Raw genomic sequence first — 21,233 nt, forward strand, 5'->3', positions numbered from 1 at the left:
CTGTAGGGCGAACGGGGGGGGCGGTGGTGGGGGTCCGTAAGGATGTGGGGGGGCCGGGGGACCCCCGTAAGTTTGCGACGTTGCCGGTGGGGGAGGGGCTGCCGTTGGGGGGGGGCGGGGTAAAGTGGCTGCGTGGGGTCGCGGTAAACCCCCCCCAAAACCCCCAGCCCCCCCCCCTCCTCCTCCGCTTCCAGGTAAACCCCGGGGTAAAGTAGCCGCCCCCACCCCTCCCCCCATTAAAGCCGCCCCCCCCCTGGGAAGAGTGGCCGCCCCTCCCCCCCCTAAACCCACCCCCCCTCTCGGTAACGTGGAAGCACCCAACCCCCCCCCCCCACCCCCCCCGAGGGGGAAGGGAGGAGCGGGGGGGCCGTAAGGGGGGGGGGAGGAGTGGGGGGCGACGTCAGGAGCACCTGTATGGAAGGGGGGGGAGGGGGGGGGTCAAAGGTCAGAAGCCAAAAGTCCTCAAACAGCCCCAAAATCCGACCCCCCCCCCTCCCCGCATTGAGTTTTCACCCGACCCCCCCCCCCCCAAATGAAATTTTTGCCCCGCGATGCCTAAATTGCCCCAAATCCCAACAACCCCCCCCAAATTTCCAAATTTTACTCCAAATCCATTCAGTTCCTCAGCACCCCCTCCCCAAAATCCCTTCATTTCACCCCAAAATCTCCCAAATTCCCCCCTACGCCCCTTCATTCCCACCGAAAATCCCAACAAGTTCCCCCAAATCCCTTCAATTCTCCCCCCCAAAATCCCCCAAACCCCTTCGTTGTCCCCAAAATCCCCCAAACTCCCCCAAACCCACTTCATTTCCCCCCCAAATCCCCATTTTTCCCCCATTTCCCCTTTACCCCCCCCTAAATCCCCCCAAATCCCATCACTTTCCCCCAAATCCCCCATTTTCCCCCCAAAACTCCTTCATTACCCCCCAATTTTCCCCAATATCACTTCGTTTCTCCCCAAAATCCCCAATTTCCCCCTCAATTCCCCTTTACTCTTCCCTAGATCCCCCCCAAATCCCAGCATTTTCCCCCAATTCCCCTTCATTTCCCCCTCAAATGCCCCCAAATCCCATCACTTTCCCCCAAATCCCCCATTTTTCCCCCAAAACTCCTTCATTTCCCCCAAATTTTCCCCAATATCTCTTTATTTCTCCCCAAAATCCCCATTTTCTCCCCCATTTCCCCTTTACTCCCCCCTTAATCCCCCCCAAATCCCAGCATTTCCCCCAATTCCCCTTCATTTCCCCCCAAAATCCCCCAAATCCCATCACTTTCCCCCAAATCCCCCATTTTTCCCCCAAAACTCCTTCATTTCCCCCAAATTTTCCCCAATACCACTTTATTTCTCCCCAAAATCCCCAATTTTCCCCCCAATTCCACCTTACTTCCCCCTTAATCCCCCCCAAATCCCAGAATTTTCCCCCAATTCCCCTTCATTTCCCCCCAAAATCCCCCCTAAATCCCATCACTTTCCCCCAAATCCCCCATTTTTCCCCCAAAACTCCTTCATTTCCCCCAAAATCCCCCACATTCCTCCCAAAATCCCAACAAGTTCCCCCAAATCCCTTCAATTCTCCCCCCCAAAATCCCCCAAACCCCTTCGTTGTCCCCAAAATTCCCCAAACTTCCCCCAAAACCACTTCATTTCCCCCCCAAATCCCCATTTTTCCCCCATTTCCCCTTTACCCCCCCCTAAATCCCCCCAAATCCCAGCATTTCCCCCAATTCCCCTTCATTTCCCCCAAAATCCCCCCAAATCCCATCACTTTCCCCCAAATCCCCCAATTTTCCCCCAAAACTCCTTCATTTCCCCCCAAATTTTCCCCCAAGCCTCTTCATTTGCCCCCAAAATCCCCCATATTCCTCCCAAAATCCCAACAAGTTCCCCCAAATCCCTTCAATTTTCCCCCCCAAAATCCCCCAAACCCCTTCGTTGTCCCCCAAATCCCCCAAACTCCCCCCAAAACCACTTCATTTCCCCCCCAAATCCTTCATTTTTCACCCTGAATCCCCCCCAAAACCCCAAATCCCCCCATTAACCCCAAAATCCCCCAATTTTCCCCCAAATCCCTCAACCTCCCCATCAAATCCCCCCCAAAATCCCCTCCAAAACCCCAAATCCCCCCCTTATAAACCCCAAACCCCCCCAATTTTCCCCCAAATCCCTCAAACCCCTCAAATCCCCCCAAATCTCCTCATTAAACCCCAAAATCCTCCAATTTCTTCCCCCAAATCCCCAAATCCCCCCCCAATCCCCTCCAAAACCCCAAATCCCCCCCCTATAAACCCCAAACCCCCCATTTTCCCCCAAATCCCTCAACCCCCCCCAAAAGCCCCCAAATCCCCTCATTTTTCCCCCAAATCCCCCATTTTCCCCCTCATTTCCCTCCCAACCCCCCCAATTTTCCCCCAAATCTCTCATTTTCCCACCCAATTCCCCACCCCAACAAACCCAAATCCCCCCATCCCCCCATTAACCCCAAAATCCCCCAATTTTCCCCCAAATCCCTCAACCCCCCCTCAAATCCCCCAAATCCCCTCATTAAACCCAAAATTCCTCCATTTTTTTCCCCCAAATCCCCCCAAATCCCCTCCAAAACCCCAAATCCCCCCCTTATAAACCCCAACCCCCCCCAATTTTCCCCCAAATCCCTCAAACCCCTCAAATCCCCCAAAATCTCCTCATTAAACCCCAAAATCCTCCAATTTTTTCCCCCAAATCCCCAAATCCCCCCCAAATCCCCTCCAAAACCCCAAATCCCCCCTTATAAACCCCAAATCCCCCAAATTTCCCCCAAATCCCTCAACGCCCCCCCAAACACCCCCAAATCCCCTCATTTTTACCCCTCATCCCCCATTTTCCCCCTCATTTCCCCCCCAACCCCCCAATTTTCCCCCAAATCTCTCATTTTCCCACCCAATTCCCCACCCCAAAACCCCAAAACCCCCCCATCCCCCCATTAACCCCCAAATCCCCCAATTTTCCCCCAAATCCCTCAAACCCCTCAAATCCCCCAAATCCCCTCATTAAACCCCAACTTCCTCCAATTTCCTCCCCCAAATCCCCAAATTCCTCCCCAAATTCCCTCCAAAACCCCAAATCCCCCCCTTATAAACCCCAAATCCCCCCATTTTCCCCCAAATCCCTCAACCCCCCCCATCAAATCCCCCAAATCTCCTCATTAAACCCCAAATTCCCCCCAAATCCCCTCCAAAACCCCAAATCCCCCCCCTATAAACCCCAAACCCCCCATTTTCCCCCAAATCCCTCAACCCCCCCCAAAAGCCCCCAAATCCCCTCATTTTTCCCCCAAATCCCCCATTTTCCCCCTCATTTCCCTCCCAACCCCCCCAATTTTCCCCCAAATCTCTCATTTTCCCACCCAATTCCCCACCCCAAAAACCCAAATCCCCCCCATCCCCCCATTAACCCCAAAATCCCCCAATTTTCCCCCAAATCCCTCAACCACCTCAAATCCCCCCAAATCCCCTCATTAAACCCCAAACTCCTCCAATTTTTCCCCCAAATCCCCTCCAAAACCCCAAATCCCCCCCTTATAAACCCCAACCCCCCCCAATTTTCCCCCAAATCCCTCAACCCCCCCCCCTCAAATCCCCCCAAATCCCCTCATTAAACCCCCAAACCCTCCAATTTCTTCCCCCAAATCCCCAAATCCCCCCCAATCCCCTCCAAAACCCCAAATCCCCCACTTATAAACCCCCAACCCCCCCACTTTTCCCCCAAATCCCTCAACCCCCCCCCCTCAAATCCCCCCAAATCCCCTCATTAAACCCCCAAACCCTCCAATTTCTTCCCCCAAATCCCCAAATCCCCCCCAATCCCCTCCAAAACCCCAAATCCCCCACTTATAAACCCCCAACCCCCCCACTTTTCCCCCAAATCCCTCAACCCCCCCCAAAAGCCCCCAAATCCCCTCATTTTTACCCCAAATCCCCCATTTTCCCCCTCATTTCCCTCCCAACCCCCCAATTTTCCCCCAAATCCCCCATTAACCCCCAAAATCCCCTCCCAAAAAACCAAATTCCCACATTTTGACCCCAAATCCACCCCCAAAAAACCCCAAATCCCCACATTTTGGACCCAAATCCCCCCATTTTTACCCCATATTTCCCATTTTTCCCCCAAATTCCCCATTTCCCCCCCCAAAATCCCCCCAAAATCCCAACCCCCCTCACTGACCCCAAATCCCCCAATTTTCCCCCAAATCCCCCCCAAAAAACCCCAAATCCCCCATTTTTCCCCCCAAAAATCCCCCCTTTTTCCCCCCAAAATCCCATTTTTCCCCCAATTTCCCCTTTCCCTCCTCATAAAAAATCCCATTTCCCCCCATCCCCATTTTTCCCCCAAATTCCCCCAAATCCCCCCCCAAAATCCCATTTTCCCCCCCAAATCCCCCCCAAAATCCCAACCCCCCTCACTGACCCCAAATCCCCACAATGTTCCCCCAAATCCCCCCCAAAACCCCAAAATCCCCCTCCCCAAAGACCCCAAATCCCCACATTTTGGACCCAAATCCCCCCAATTTCCCCCATTGATCCCCAAAATCCCCCATTAACCCCAAATCCCCCATTTTGACCCCAAATCCCCCTCCCCAAAAACCCCAAATCCCCACATTTTTGACCCAAATCCCCCCATCAACCCCCAATCCCCATTTTTACCCCAAATCCCCCCATTCCACCCCAAAATGCCCCCCCAAAATCCCATTTACCCCCAATTTCCCCTTTCCCCCCCATAAAAAATCCCATTTCCCCCCCTTCCCATTTTAACCCCAAATTCCCCATTTCTCCCCCCCCCCAAATCCCTTTTTCCCCCAAATCCCCCCCCAAAATCCCAACCCCCCTCACTGACCCCAAATCCCCCAATGTTCCCCCAAATCCCCCCCCAAAACCCCCAAATCCCCCTCCCCAAAAACCCCATATCCCCACATTTTGGACCCAAATCCCCCCAATTTTCCCCCAAATCCCCCATTAACCCCCAAAATCCCCTCCCAAAAAACAAAATTCCCACATTTTGACCCCAAATCCCCCCCCCAAAAAACCCCATATCCCCACATTTTGGACCCAAATCCCCCCAATTTTCCCCCAAATCCCCCATTAACCCCCAAAATCCCCTCCCAAAAAACAAAATTCCCACATTTTGACCCCAAATCCCCCCCCCAAAAAACCCCAAATCCCCCCATTTTGGACCCAAATCCCCCCAATTTTCCCCCAAATCCCCCATTAACCCCCAAAATCCCCTCCCAAAAAACCAAATTCCCACATTTTGACCCCAAATCCCCCCCCAAAAAAATCCCAAATCCCCACATTTTGGACCCAAATCCCCCCATTTTGACCCCATATCTCCCATTTTTACCCAAATTCCCCCATTCTTCACCCAAATCCCCCCATTTTCCCCCCAATTCCCCCATAAATCCCCCATTAACCCCCAAACTCCACATTTTAACCCCAAATCCCCCATTTTTACCCCAATTTCCCCCCCAAGACCCCAAAATCCCCCTCCCCAAAAAACCCCAACTCCCCCATTTTGACCCAAATCCCCCCTTTTTTCCCCCAAATTCCCCCCCAAATCCCCCATTAACCCCCATTTTAACCCCATATCCCCCATTTTGACCCCAAATCCCCCCCCAAAAAAACCCAAATCCCCCCATTTTGGACCCAAATGCCCCCAATTTTCCCCAAAATCCCCCATTAACCCCCAAAATCCCCTCCCAAAAAACCAAATTCCCACATTTTTACCCCAAATCCCCCCCCCCAAAAACCCCAAATCCCCACATTTTGGACCAAAATCCCCCCATTTTTACCCCATATCTCCCATTTTTACCCAAATTCCCCCATTCTTCACCCAAATCCCCCCAATTTTCCCTCAAATTCCCCCCCAAATCCCCCATTAACCCCAAATCCCCCATTTTGACCCCAAATCCCCCTCCCCAAAAACCCCAAATCCCCCCATTTTGGACCCAAATCCCCCCAATTTTCCCCCAAATCCCCCATTCCACCCCCACAAATCCCCCATTTTAACCCCAAATCCCCCATTTTGACCCCAAATCCCCCCCAAAAACCCCCAAACCTCTCCCCAAAAACCCCAAATCCTCACATTTTGGACCCAAATCCCCCCTTTTTTCCCCCAAATCCCCCCCAAAAACCCCAAATCCCCCATTTTGACCCCAAATCCCCCATTTAGACCCCAAATCCCCGTCCCCAAAAAACCCCCAATCCCCCCATTTTTACCCCATATCTCCCATTTTTCCCCAAATTCCCTCATTCTTCACCCAAATCCCCCCAATTTTCCCCCAAATTCCCCCCCAAATTCCCCAATAACCCCAAATCCCCCATTTTAACCCCAAATCCCCCCCAAAAAACCCCAAATCCCCCATTTCCCCCCCAAAATCCCCCCTTTTGCCCCCCCCAAAATCCCATTTTTCCCCCAATTTCCCCCTTTTCCCCCCCATAAAAAATCCCATTTCCCCCTCACCCCATTTTTCCCCCAAATTCCCCATTTCTCCCCCCCAAAATCCCTTTTTTCCCCCCAAATCCCCCCCAAATCCCCCATTAACCCCCATTTTAACCCCAAATTCCCCATTTCTCCCCCCCATAAAAAATCCCTTTTTCCCCCAAATCCCCCCCCAAAATCCCAACCCCCGTCACTGACCCCAAATCCCCCAATGTTCCCCCAAATCCCCCCCAAAAAACCCCAAATCCCCACATTTTGGACCCAAATCCCCCCAATTTTCCCCAAAAATCCCCCTTTTGCCCCCCCAAAATCCCATTTTTCCCCCAATTTCCCCTTTTCCCCCCCCATAAAAAATCCCATTTCCCCCTCACCCCATTTTTCCCCCAAATTCCCTATTTCCCCCCCCCCCCCAAAATCCCTTTTTTCCCCCCAAATCCCCCCCAAAAACCCCAATCCCCCTCACTGACCCCAAATCCCAAAATGTTCCCCAAATCCCCCCCCAAAAAACCCCAAATCCCCACATTTTGGACCCCAATCCCCCCATTTTGACCCCATATCTCCCATTTTTACCCAAATTCCCTCATTCTTCACCCAAATCCCCCCAATTTTCCCCCAAATTCCCCCCCAAATCCCCCATTAACCCCAAATCCCCCATTTTGACCCCAAATCCCCCTCCCCAAAAACCCCAAATCCCCCCATTTTTGACCCAAATCCCCCCATCAACCCCCAATCCCCATTTTTACCCCAAATCCCCCCATTCCACCCCAAAATCCCCCCCAAAATCCCATTTTTCCCCCAATTTCCCCTTTTCCCCCCCCATAAAAAATCCCATTTCCCCCTCACCCCATTTTTCCCCCAAATTCCCCATTTCTCCCCCCCCCCAAAATCCCTTTTTTCCCCCCAAATCCCCCCCAAAAACCCCAATCCCCCTCACTGACCCCAAATCCCAAAATGTTCCCCAAAATCCCCCCCCCAAAAAACCCCAAATCCCCACATTTTGGACCCAAATCTCCCCATTTTTACCCCATATCTCCCATTTTTACCCCAAAATTCCCCATTTCCCCCCCCCCAAAATCCCTTTTTCCCCCCAAAATCCCCCCAAAATCCCAACCCCCCTCACTGACCCCAAATCCCCCAATTTTCCCCCAAATCCCCTCCAAAAAACCCCAAATCCCCCATTTTCCCCCCCCCAAATCCCCCCTTTGACCCCCCAAAATCCCATTTTTCCCCCAATTTCCCCTTTTCCCCCCATAAAAAATCCCATTTCCCCCCCTTCCCATTTTTCCCCAAAATTCCCCATTTTTTTTTTCCCCAAAAAATCCCTTTTTTCCCCCAAAATCCCCCCCCCAAATCCCCCCCCCCCCCCCCCCGCTCCGCACCGCTCTTTTCAGTCGCCATGGCCCGAATCGGACCGGAACCGGAAATACCACCAGAACCGGAAACCGAACCGAACCCAGAATCGGAAAACGAAACCGGAAGCGGAAACGCCCCGAACCGAAACCGGAAACGAAGCCAAAATTCTTCATTGGTCCTTTATTGGCTTTTGGTGTCGTGAACCCAAAATTTGGGCGAATCGGACCCAAAATTTGGGCAGGGTTTGGGGGGGGGGGGCGGGGAATTTTGGGGTGAAAATGCGGGATTTTGGGGTTTTTCGCTGTTTTTGTGGGAAATGTGGAGGTTTCTTGTGGTAGTCGGCGTTTTGGGGTGAATTTGGGGGATTTTGGGGTCCCTAGAAGTTTTTGGGGTGAATCTTCAGGATTTCGGGGGCGCTCAGATTTTGGGGTGAATTCAGAGGGTTTTGGGGTTTTCAGTGTTTTGGGGTAAATTTGGGGTGAATTCCGAGGATTTTGGGGTCCCTCAAATTTTTGGGGGTGAATTTGGAGGATTTTGGGGTCCCTCAAAGTTTTTGGGGTGAATCTTCAGGATTTTGGGGGGAATTCGGAGGATTTTGGGGTCCTTCAAAGTTTTTGGGGTAAATTTGGGGGATTTTCTGGTCCCTCAAAGTTTTTGGGGTGAATTCTGAGGATTTTGGGGTCCCTCAATTTTTTGGGGTGAATCCTCAGGATTTCGGGGTTGCTCAGATTTTGGGGTGAATTCAGAGGATTTTGGGGGTCTCTCAAACTTTTTTGGGGTGAATTTGGGGATTTTGGCGTCCCTTAAAGTTTTTGGGGTGAATTTGGAGGATTTTGAGGTCCCTCAAATTTTTGGGGGTGAATCTTCAGGATTTCGGGGCGTTTTGGGGTGAATTTGGGGGATTTTGGGGTCCCTCAAATTTTTTGGGGTGTATCTTCAGGATTTTGGAGGTGCTCAGATTTTGGGGTGAATTCCGAGGATTTTGGGGGTCCCTCAAATTTTTTGGGTTGAATTCTGTGGATTTTGGGGCCCTTCAAAGTTTATGGGGGTGAATCTTCAGGATTTCGGGGGATTTTGGGGTGAATTTGGGGGATTTTGGGGTCCCTCAACTTTTTTGGGGGTGAATCTGCAGGATTTCGGGGGCGCTCAGATTTTGAGGTGAATTCCGAGGATTTTGGGGTCCCTCAAAGTTTTTGGGGGTGAATTCCGAGGATTTTGGTGTCCCTCAAAGTTTTTGGGGGTGAATCTGCAGGATTTCGGGGGTGCTCAGATTTTGGGGTGAATTCAGAGGATTTTGGGGTTTTCGGTGTTTTGGGGTGAATTCAGAGGATTTTGGGGGGCGTTTTTGGGGTGAATTTGGAGGATTTTGGGGGTCCCTCAAATTTTTGGGGTGAATCTTTAGGATTTTAGGGGTGCTCAGATTTTGGGGTGAATTCTGAGGATTTTGGGGTCCCTCAAAGTTTTTTGGGGTGAATCTTCAGGATTTCGGGGGTGCTCAGATTTTGGGGTGAATTCAGAGGATTTTGGGGTCCATCGGCGTTTTGGGGTGAATCTGGAGGATTTTGGGGTCCCTCAAAGTTTTTGGGGTGAATGCGGGGGATTTTGGGGTCCCTCAAATTTTTTGGGGGTGCTTCCTCAGGATTTCGGGGGATTTTGGGGTGAATTCAGAGGATTTTGGGGTTTCTTCGGTGTTTTGGGGTAAATTTGGGAAATTTTGGGGTCCGTCAAAGTTTTTGGGGTGAATCCTCAGGATTTCGGAGGTGCTCAAATTTTGGGGTGAATTCCGAGGATTTTGGGGTTTTCGGTGTTTTGGGGTGAATTTGGGGGATTTTGGGGTCCCTCGAATTTTTTGGGTTGAATTCTGTGTATTTTGGGGTCCCTCAAATTTTTTGGGGTGAATCTTCAGGATTTCGGAGGTGCTCAAATTCTGGGGTGAATTCAGAGGATTTGGGGGTTTTCGGTATTTTGGGGTGAAATGGGGGGATTTGGGGTAAATTTCGGGGGATCCTCAGCATTTTGGGTCAAATTTTGAGGATTTTGGGGTTCTTCAGCGTCTGGCTTTGATGTTTTGTGATCCCACAACATTTTGGGGTGAATCCTCAGGATTTTGGGGTCCGTATCTCCAAAAACCTCCCCGAATTTGGGGGCTGCCCAACATTTTAGGGTGAATTTCCCGAATTTGGGGGGCGATCTTTGCGGATTTTGGGGTGAAAGTTCGCGATTTTGGGGTTCTTAAATATTTTGGGGTGGAATTCGAGGATTTTGGGGGAAATTCGGAGGATTTTGGGGTTTCCACATTTTTTTCAGCGTATCTTCACGATTTTTTTTTTGGGGGGGGGGTTCCTCAGCATTTTGGGGTAAATTCGGGGAATTTGGGGTTTCTTAAGCATTTTTTGGGGTGAATTTGGAGGATTTTGGGGCTCCCCGACATTTTGAGGCGGATTTTCTTGATTTTGGGGGATCCTCAGATTTTGGGGTGAATCCCAAGGATTTCAGCCACTTTAGGATTTTCAAATTTTAGGGTATCGTCCCATCCCCAACATTTTTGGGGTGAATTTCCAGGACTTTGGGTTCCTTCGCAATTTTGGGGTGATTTTCCATGATTTTGGGGGCGGCGCAGCTCTGAGATTTCGGACCCCTTTTCATTTTGGGATGAATTCTCCCAATTTTGGGGCCTTTTCTGGATTTCGGGGTGGATTTGTAGGGTTTTGGGGTCTCCCCCGTTCTGGGGTGAATCTCCCCGATTTTGGGGTTCCCACCATTTTGGGTGAAAACCTCAAAATTTTGGGTCACCCCTTTCATCCCCCCCAAAATTTGCGTGATTCTGGGATTAATTCCCACCGTTTTGGGTTGAAACCTCACAATTTTGGGGTTTCTTCGGTATTTTGGGGCAGATTTCTGGGATTTTGGGGAGAATCCCGTGGGGTTTTGGGGCGGATCTTCAACAATTTTGGGATACTCTTAAAATTTGGGGTAAATCCTCGCGATTTTGGCTCCTACGGGAATTTTGGGGCAAATTCTTACAATTTTGGGTTCCTCAATTCACAGAAACTTTCCCGAGTTTTGGGGTGAATTTCGGATTTCGGGCTCTTCTCCATTTTGGGCTGAAATCCTGGGATTTCTGTTCCCGCAATTTTGGGGTCAATTTCCACGATTTTGGGGCTTTCCCAGGATTCGGGGGTGAATCTTCCATTTTAGGGCCCTCCTCCCACCCCCATTTCCGGCCTTACTCACCCCACTTCCGGCCTTTATGGCCCCATTTCCGGCCCCACCCACCTGTTCCGTCTTTCATTGCCGCATTTCCGCTCCCACCCACCACACTTCCGGCCTTTGTTGCCCCATTTCCGGCCCCACCCACCACACTTTTTGCTTTTATTGCCCCATTTCCAGTCCCACCAACCCTACTTCCGGCTTTTTCCACCCCCATTTCCGGCCCCACCCCACCCACTTCCAGTTATTTACTCCCCACTTCCGGTTCTCCCAACCCCATTTCCCGCCCCGTTCCTCGTTTTTTACACCACCCAAACCCCACTTCCGGCCCCACCCGCCCCACTTCCGGTTTTCCCAACCCCGTTTCCCTCGCTCATCCTCAACTTCCGGTTTTCCAAACCCCATTTTCTTCCCCACCCCTGACTTTTTAACCCACCCAACCCCTACTTCCGGCCCTCCCCGCCCCACTTCCGGTTCCTCCCACTTCATTTCCGGTCCCACCCCTCCTCACCCCAGCCCTTTTCCTCCTCCTTTCACCCGCCGGCCACAGGGGGGCGCTCTCCCCTCAGCAGCGCTCCTAATTGGTCGAGAGCCGTGCGAAGCTCCGCCCCCAAACGCTGCGCTCCCGTCCCACCGCAGGAAGCGAAAGCGGAAACGGCCACGCGTAAGGGGGCGGGACCGGAAGTAGGCTGGGTATAACCGGAAGTGGGTCGGGCGTGACCAGAAATGGCCTGGGAATGACCGGAAGTGGGTTGGGTGGGGTCAGAAGATGACGTTCCATGGCCGGAAGTTGGTTCAATGGGGCAGGAAGTGGTGTGGGCGTGACCGGAAGTGGACTGTGTAGGGTCAACAGATGGATCCTCTTGACCGGAGGTGGGCTCCTTTGGATAGGAAGCGTCGTGGGCGGGACCGGAAGTGGATTCATTGGGACCGGAAGTGGACTCCTTAGGACCGGAAGTGGAAGGGGCGTGGCCCACCCCGATGCCGTATCCATCCGGAACCAGGGGACCTCGCAGGGGGAGGCAGCCCCGCGCTGAGCGCACCTGGAATGGGGAGAAATGGGGGGAATTCAGCCAAAATGATGATTTTGATGCCCCCAAAATGACACAAAGTGGCCCCAAATTGGATCAAAATGGCCGCAAATGACCTCAGGTGGACCTAAAAGATCTGAAAACGGCCCCAAAATGAAGAAAACTGCCCCAAAATGGCTTCAAAATGGCCCTAAACTGACCCAACAATGAACAAAATAGCCCCCAAATGGTCTTAAATGGCCCCAAAAACCTGAAAATGGCCCCCATAACCCCCCACCCCACAACCCCATAACCCCCCACCCCATAACCCCCCACCCCAAAAGCCCCCCACCCCATAATCCCCCACTCCATAACCCCCAAACCCATAATCTCCCACCCCACTACCCCATAACCTCCCTCCCCATAACCCTATAACCCCATAACCCCCCACCCCATAACCTCCCACCCCACAACCCCATAACCCCTACCCCATAACCCCATACCCCATAACCCCCCACCCCATAACCCCCCACCCCATAACCTCCTCCCCACAACCCCCCACCCCACAACCCCATAACCCCCCACCCCATAACCCCCCCACCGCCCAACAACCCCCCACCCCACAACCCCATAACCCCTACCCCATAACCTCCTCCCCATAACCCGCCACCCCATAACCTCCTCCCCATAAACCCCCACCCCACAACCCCATAACCCCCCACCCCATAACCCCCAAACCCATAACCCCCCACCCCCCACACCATAACCCCATAACCCCCCACCCCATAACCTCCCACCCCAAAAGCCTCCCACCCCACAAACCCATAACCCCTACCCCATAACCTCCCACCCCATAAACTCCCACCCCAAAACCCCCCACCCCATAACTTCCCACCCCATAACCTCCTCCCCATAACCCCCCACCCCACAACCCCATAATCCCCCACCCCATAACCCCCCACCCCATAACCTCCTTCCCCATAACCCTACGAACCCATAACCCCCCACCCCACAACCCCATAACCCCTACCCCATAACCCCCCACCCCATAACCCCCCACCCCATAACCCCGATAACCCCCCACCCCATAACCTCCCACCCCACAACCCCATAACCCCCCACCCCATAACCTCCCCGCCCCCCAACTTTTTTGGGGTTTTTCTTGGGGTTTACCTGTAGGGTGCAGAGGCGGAAATGCGTGGCCCTGGCGTATCCCAAATCCCGGAAAAGTTCCGGAAGTGGTTCCCCCCCCGCCACCGCCGTCAGCCCCAAAGCCCTCAGGTGTCGTTCCGCTCCCTGCCCCGCCGCCACCTGGGGGCGCTCAGCGTCACCATCCAGTCCAACAGGAAGTGGCCGCTACCCCCCCACACCCCCATTTCCGGTTCCCCCCCGGAAGTGGGGAAACAGGAAGTGGAGCGCACAAAGATGGACGTTTCCGCTCCCTGCCCCGCCGCCACCTGGGGGCGCTCAGCGTCAACTTCGAGTCCAACGGGAAGTGACCGCTACCCCCCCACCCCCCCCATTTCCGCTTCCCCCCCGGAAGTGGGGAAACAGGAAGTGGAGCGCACAAAGATGGACATTTCCGCTCCCTGCCCCGCTGCCACCTGGGGGCGCTCAGCGTCACCATCCAGTCCAACAGGAAGTGACCGCTACCCCACCCCCACTTCCGCTTCCTCTTCCCCCCCGGAAGTAGAGAGACAGGAAGTGGAGCGCACAAAGATGGACGTTTCCGCTCCCTGCCCCGCCGCCACCTGGGGGCGCTCAGGGTCAACATCCAGTCCAACAGGAAGTGGCCGCTACCCCCCCACCCCCCCCATTTTCGCTTCCCCCCCGGAAGTGGAGAAACAGGAAGTGGAGCGCACAAAGATGGACGTTTCCGCTCCCTGCCCCGCCGCCACCTGTGGGCGCTCAGGGTCACCATCCAGTCCCACAGGAAGTGGCCGCTACCCCCCCACCGCCCCCATTTCCGCTTCTCCCCCGGAAGTGGGGAAACAGGAAGTGGAGCGCACAAAGATGGACTTTTTCACTCCCTGCCCCGCCGCCACCTGGGGGCGCTCAGCGTCACCATCCAGTCCAACAGGAAGTGACCGCTAACCCCCCCATTTCCGCTTCCTCTTCCCCACCGGAAGTGGGGAGACAGGAAGTGGAGCACACAAAGATGGACGTTTCCGCTCCGTGCACCGCCGCCACCTGGGGGCGCTCAGCGTCAACCTCGAGTCCAACAGGAAGTGACCGCTACCCACCCACCCCCTCCATTTCCGCTTCCCCCCCGGAAGTGGGGAAACAGGAAGTGGAGCGCACAAAGATGGACGTTTCCGCTCCCTGCCCCGCCGCCACCTGGGGGCGCTCAGCGTCACCAAGCAGTCCCACAGGAAGTGGCCGCTACCCCCCCACTCCCCCCCATGTCCGCTTTCCCCCCGGAAGTGGAGAAACAGGAAGTGGAGCGCACAAAGATGGACGTTTCCGCTCCCTGCCCCGCCGCCAACTGGGGGCGCTCAGCGTCACCATCCAGTCCCACAGGAAGTGGCCGCTACCCCCCCACTCCCCCCCATTTCCACTTCCCCTTCCTCTTCCCCACCGGAAGTGGGTCCACAGAAATGTCTCCCCTCAAAAATGGTTCCGCCCCCCTTCCCCCTCCCCCCAGAAATGGGTCCCAGGAAATGTGGCCCCCCCCCCCCCCCCCCACCCCCTCACCTCCTCCATCCGCTGCTGCTGCGCCTCCACCGCCTCCCACAGCAGCGCCCTCAGCACTTCCGGCTGAAACAGGAAGTCCCGCCCACCCGGGGCAGGAAGTCACAATTTGGGGAGAGGCTGGAAGTCCCACTGCTTTCCCGTTCCCACTGCAGGAAGAAAGGAAGTCCCACCCACCGGGCCAACAGAAACAGGAAGTCCCATCCACACCCCACTTCCAACACAGGAAGTCCCTCATCTGACAAGAAAGACAGACAGGAAGTCCCACCCCCAACCCCTCCAACAACATAGGAAGTTCCTCCCCCAACTGCCACGCAGACAGGAAGTCCCACCTTCACCCCACTTCCAAAACAGGAAATCCCTAATTTGACAGAAAGACAGGAAGTCCCACCTCCACACCTCCCCATCAGAGGAAGTCCCTCCCCTAAAAGAAACACAGACAGGAAGTCCCACCTCCACCCCACTCCCAAAACAGGAAGTCCCATTTCCACCCCTTCCCCCCAGTGTGGGAAGTCCCTCCCCCGCCTGAAGTCCCAATCCACCCCCACTCCCAAAACAGGAAGTCCAAAGAATTACAGACAGGAAGTCCCACCTCCACCCCACTCCCAAAACAGGAAGTCCCTCCCCTAAAACAATTACAGACAAGAAGTCCCACCCCCAACCCACTCCCAAAACAGGAAGTCCCATTTCCACCCCTTTCCCCCAGCATGGGAAGTCCCTCCTCCGCCCACCACCCATACAGGAAGTCCCACTCCAACCTCACTCCCAAAACAGGAAGTCCAAAGAATTACAGACAGGAACTCCCACCGCCATCCCACTCCCAAAAGAGGAAGTCCCTCCCCTGAAAAAACTACAGACAGGAAGTCCCACCTCCACCCCACTCCCAAGACAGGAAGTCCCATTTCCACCCCTTCCCCCCAGCGTGGGAAGTCCTTCCCCCGCCCACCACCCAGACAGGAAGTCCCACCCCCCCCGACCGGAAGTCCCGCCCACCTTTGCCGTGGGTTCCTGCAGAGCTTTGGCCAAAGCTCGGCACCGCGGCCCCGGGGGCAGCACCAGGGCGGGGCGGGGGAGGGGGCGGGGCCGAAGGGGCGGGGCTTCTGCGCAGGCGCTGACGGAGCCGTGCAACCTGAAATGGGGTCCCCCCCCCCAACCCGTTACACCGGAAGTGCCACCGGAAATGGGTCCCCCTCAGAATTGTGAGGCCTCAATTTGGTTCCTCCCACGGCTGGTTTCCCCCTACATCATCGCGGGTCCGGCTCTATATGGGGTCCCCCACTGTTGTGGGGTCCCACACTTAATTGGGTCCCCCCGGAACTAAGATCCTTACAGATGGGTTCCACTCCTGAATGAGTCCCCCCTTCCCCTAAAAAGTGCGTTCCACCACAACTGGGCCCGTCCCATAAAAGGTTCCCCCACTTATGTTGAGGTCCACACTTATCGGGTCCCCCTGGAACTAAAATCCTTGCACATGGGTTCCACTCCTGAATGAGTCCCCCCTCTCCCCCAAAAAAGTGCGTTCTACCACAACTGGGCCCGTCCCATAAAAGGTTCCCCCACTTATGTTGAGGTCCCACACTTATCGGGTTCCTCCGGAACTAAGATCTTTGCACATGGGTTCCACTCCTGAATGAGTCCCCCCTTCCCCAAAAAAGTGTGTTCCCCCACAACTGGGCCAGTCCAATAGAAGGTTCCCCCACTTATGCTGAGGTCCCACAACAATTGGGTCCCCCCGGAACTAAGATCCTTACACATGGGTTCCACTCCTTAATGAGCCCCCCTCCTCCCAAAAACTGCGTTCGCCTACAACTGTGCCCATACCCGTTTGTCACGTGACCCCTCCCCATTTGTCACGTGACCCCATTTGTCACGTGACCCCGTTTGTCACGTGACCCACCTGTAGAAGACCACCTGCAGACCCACCTGCACTTTATTTCGTCTCCCACCCCCCCCTGGGACCACCCCAACCTTTGGACCTCCCCCTCCTCACCACGTGACCCCTCCCCATTTGTCACGTGACCACCCCCCATTAGTCACATGATCCCTCATTTGTCACGTGACCCACCTGCACCCTATTTCCCCCTCCCACCCCTTGGGACCACCCCAACATTGGGACCTCCCCTTCCCCATTCGTCACGTGATCCCTTCCCCACTCGTCACGTGACCACCCCCCCCCCCCCAATTTGTCACGTGACCCACCTGTAAAAGGCCACCTGCAACGCCACCTGCAGCAGCGCCTCCTCCCTCGCCGCCCCCCCCGGCCCAAAACCCGGATGGCTGAAGCAGTGCAGCTCCACGTCCGCCGCCAGGCTGGAAGGAAGGGGGGGGGGGACAAAAACCACTCAGACCCCCCCTCAAAAGACCCCCCCCATAACCCCCTAAATCCCCCTCCCCCACATTTCATACCCCCCCCCCCTTAATGAGAACCACCTATTAGAACTCCCACCCCCAACCCCCCCTCCCCCCCAGCACCCCCCCAACCCCCCTTGGTGCCCCCCAGCCCCCCCCCCCCCTCAAAAGGAGCCACCTATCAGACTCCCCCCCCCCCAACCCCCCACGAGACCCCCAGCCCCCCAGGTGTCCCCCAAAATCCCAGGACCCCCCCCCATAATTGAGGACCCCCAATCAGAACCCCCCCCAACCCTCCCAGGACCCCTCAACCCCCCCCCCCCCCCAAAATCCCAGGACCCCCCCCATAATAGACGACCACCTATCAGTACCCCCCCCAACCCCCCCCCCCAAAAATCCCGACTCCCCCCCCAAATTGAGGACCCCCAATCAGAAACCCCCCCCCAACCCCCACACGACCCCTCAAACCCACCCCCCCTATTATCCCAAGACCCCCCCCCCATAATTCAGGACCCCCAATCAGAACTCCCCCCAGCCCCCCCACGACCCCTCAACCCCCCCCCAAAATCCCAAGACCCCCCCCAAATTGAGGACCCCCAATCAGAATCCCCCCCAACCCTCCCAGGACCCCTCAACCCCCCCCCCCAAAATCCCAGGACCCCCCCTCAATGAAGACCATTGGTCAGAACCCCCCCTCCAACCCCCCCCCACAAAACCCCAGGACCCCCCCCCATAAATGAGGACAACTTATCAACCCCCCCCCCCCCCCCCCAACACCCACACGACCCCTCAACCCCCCCCCCCAAAATCCCATGACCCCCCCCCATAATTGAGGACCCCCAATTAGAACCCCCCCCCAACCCCCCCACGACCCCTCAAACCCCCCCCCCCAAAATCCCAAGACCCCCCACCCCATAATTGAGGACCCCCAATCAGAACCCCCCCAACCCCCCCACGACCCCTCAACCCCCCCCCCAAAATCCCAAGACCCCCCCCATAATAGACGACCACCTATCAGTACCCCCCCAACCCCCCCCCCAAAAATCCCGACTCCCCCCCCAAATTGAGGACCCCCAATCAGAACCCCCCCAACCCCCCAGGACCCCTCAACCCCCCCCCCCAAATCCCTAATAAGCCCTAATTAACACCCATTAACCCCGCTTAACGTGCTCTATTCCCACTTATAGCCCCATGTCCGCTCAATTAACCCTTAATTACCCCCTAATTAGCCAGTCAGTTACCTAGCTAAAACCCTAATAAGCACTGATCAATCCCCAATTAACACCTAAACACTAATCAATCCCAATTAACACCCATTAACCACGCTTAACGTCCCCCAATTCCCACTTACTGCCCCACGTACTCCCAATTAACCCTTAATTACCCCCTAATTAGCTATCAATTAGCTTCCTCATAACCCTAATAAACACTAATCAATCCCCAATTAACACCTAAGCACTAATCAATCCTAATTAACACCCATTAACGTGCCCTATTCCTACTTACTACCCCACCTACCCTCAATTAACCCTTAATAACCCCCTAATTAGCCATCAATTAGCTTCCTAATAACCCTAATAAACACTAATCAATCCCCAATTAACATCTAAACACTAATCAATCCCAATTAACACCCATTAACTCCGCTTAACCTGCCCTATTCCCAACTACAGACCCACGTGCCCCCAATTAACCCTTAATCACCCCCTAATTAACCATCAATTAGCTCCCTAATAACCACATAAACACTAATTAAACCCCTCTTACCATGCCCTATCCCCACCTACAACCCCACGTACCTCCAATTAACCCCCAATTAACCCTCAATTACCCCCTACCGGCCTCAACCAACCCTAATGAGCGCTAACGAGCGCGCTAATTAATTAATCACCTGTCCAGGTGCCTCCTGGCTCTCTGCACTTCCGGCCCCATTTCCGGCCCCACGCAGAAACGCAGCCGCTGGGGGCGGGGCACCGGCACCAAGGGGGCGTGGCCAGGGGCGGAGCTTCGGCTGTAGGGGCGGAGTCAGCGTCGATGTGGCCACACCCACCGCCCCAAGCCAAGCCCCCTTCTTTATCCCCATAGGGATTAAAGGGCTCCATTGGGGCTGCATAAGGGGGCGGGGTCAATGCCGACGTGGCCACGCCCACCGCAGCCAAGCCCCGCCCCCTTCATTATCCCCATAGGGATTAAGGGGATCCATTGGGGCTGCATAGGGGGGCGGGGTCAATGACGATGTGGCCACGCCCACTGCATTCAAGCCCCGCCCCCTTCTTTATCCCTATAGGGATTAAGGGGCTCCATTTGGACTGCATTGGGGGGGCGGGGTCAGTGTCGATGTGGCCACGCCCACCGCCCCCAAGCCCCGCCCCCTCCTTTAGCCCCATAGGGATTAAGGGGCTCCATTTGGACTGCATAGGGGGGCGGGGTCAATGCCGACGTGGCCACGCCCACCGCAGCCAAGCCCCGCCCCCTTCTTTATCCCCATAGGGTTCAAGGGGCTCCATTGGGACTACATAGGGGGGCGGGGTCAGCGCCGGTGTGGCCACGCCCACTGCAGCCAAGCCCCGCCCCCTTCTTTAGCCCCATAGGGATTAAGGGGCTCCATTTGGACTGCATAGGGGGGTGGGGTCAATGACGATGTGGCCACGCCCACCGCACCCAAGCCCCGCCCCTTTCTATATCCCCATAGGGATTATGGGGCTCCATAGGGACTGCATAGGGGGGTGGGGTCAGTGCCGATGTGGCCACGCCCACCGCACCCAAGCCCCGCCCCCTCCTTTATCCCTATAGGGATTATGGGGGTCCATTGGGACTGCATAGGAACCCTATAGGGATGCTATAGGGGCTCCATAGGGACTGCATAGGAACTCGAGGGGGGGGGGGGGGGGTCAGTGCCGACGTGGCCACGCCCACCGCAGCCAAGCCCCGCCCCCTTCTTTATTCCCATACTGGTTATGAAGAATCTATAGGAACTCTATGAACAATCTATAGAGACTCTATAGAGAATCTATAGGAACACTATAAAAAGTCCATAGAAACTCTATAGAGAATCTATAGGAACACTACAAAGAATCCATAGAAACTCTATAGAGAATCTATAGGAACACTATAAAGAATCTATAGAGACTCTATACAGAATCTATAGGAACACTATAAAGAATCCATAGGAACTGCATAGAGAATCTATAAGGACACTATAGAGGATCCATAGGAACTCTATAGAAAATCTGTAGGAACACTGTAAAAAATCCAGAAACTCTATAAAGAACCTATAGGAACACTACAAAGAATCCATAGAGATTCTATACAGAATCTATAGGGACGCTATAAAGAATCCATAGAGACTCTATACAGAATCTACAGGAACACTACAAAGAATCCATAGAGACTCTATACAGAATCTATAGGGACGCTACAAAGAATCCATAGGGACTCTATGGAGAATCTATAGGAACACTATAAAGAATCCATACAGACTCTATAGAGAATCCATAGGAACACTATAAAGAATCCATAGAGACTCTATAGAGAATCTATAGGGACGCTATAAAGAATCCATAGGGACTCTATGGAGAGTCTATAGGAACACCATAAAGAATCCATACAGACTCTACAGAGAATCTATAGAAACACTACAAAGAATCTATAGACTCTATAGAACATCTATAAGAACGCTACAAAGAATCCATAAGGTCTCTATAGAGAATCTATAGGAACGCTATAAAGAATCCATAGTGACTCTATAGAGAATCTATAAGAACACTATAAAAAATCCATAGGAACTCTATAGAGAACCTATAGGAACACTATAAAGAATCCATAGAGACTGTATACAGAATCTATAGGGACACTATAAAGAATCCATAGGAACTGCATAGAGAATCTATAAGAACGCTATACAGAATCTATAAGGACTCCATAGAAAATCTGTAGGAACGCTGTATAGAATCCATAGGGACTCTATAAAAAACCTATAGGAACACTATAAAGAATCCATAGAGACTCTATAGAGAATCTATAGGAACCCTATAAAAAATCCATAGGGAATCTATAGGGACGCTATAAAGAATCCATAGGGACTCCATACAGAATCCATAGGTACTCCATAGAAACTCTATAGGGCCACAATACGGATGCCATACAAA

General features: G+C 54.0%; 1 protein-coding gene across 2 annotated transcripts in view; it reads right to left on the reverse strand.

The window, feature by feature from the left end:
- Nucleotides 1-9,692: 9,692 nt before the first annotated feature.
- LOC116241187 (carnitine O-acetyltransferase-like) overlaps nt 9,693-21,233 on the reverse strand; it is a 30,871-nt gene continuing 19,330 nt past the window's right edge. For both annotated transcript variants that reach the window (XM_090129252.1, XM_090129251.1), the window contains 6 exons: nt 18,977-19,096; nt 16,936-17,046; nt 15,730-15,865; nt 14,740-14,802; nt 13,219-13,356; nt 9,693-12,078 (listed from right to left, as the gene is read on the reverse strand). In XM_090129252.1, coding sequence (XP_089985378.1) covers nt 11,569-12,078; nt 13,219-13,356; nt 14,740-14,802; nt 15,730-15,865; nt 16,936-17,046; nt 18,977-19,096 — 1,078 coding nt within the window. In that variant the 3' untranslated portion in view covers nt 9,693-11,568. The remainder of the gene's footprint in view (nt 12,079-13,218; nt 13,357-14,739; nt 14,803-15,729; nt 15,866-16,935; nt 17,047-18,976; nt 19,097-21,233) is intronic.

This window comes from Phasianus colchicus, chromosome 35, assembly GCF_987193195.1.
Source record: "Phasianus colchicus chromosome 35, bPhaCol1.hap1.1, whole genome shotgun sequence".
In the NCBI taxonomy this organism is placed as follows: domain Eukaryota; kingdom Metazoa; phylum Chordata; class Aves; order Galliformes; family Phasianidae; genus Phasianus; species Phasianus colchicus.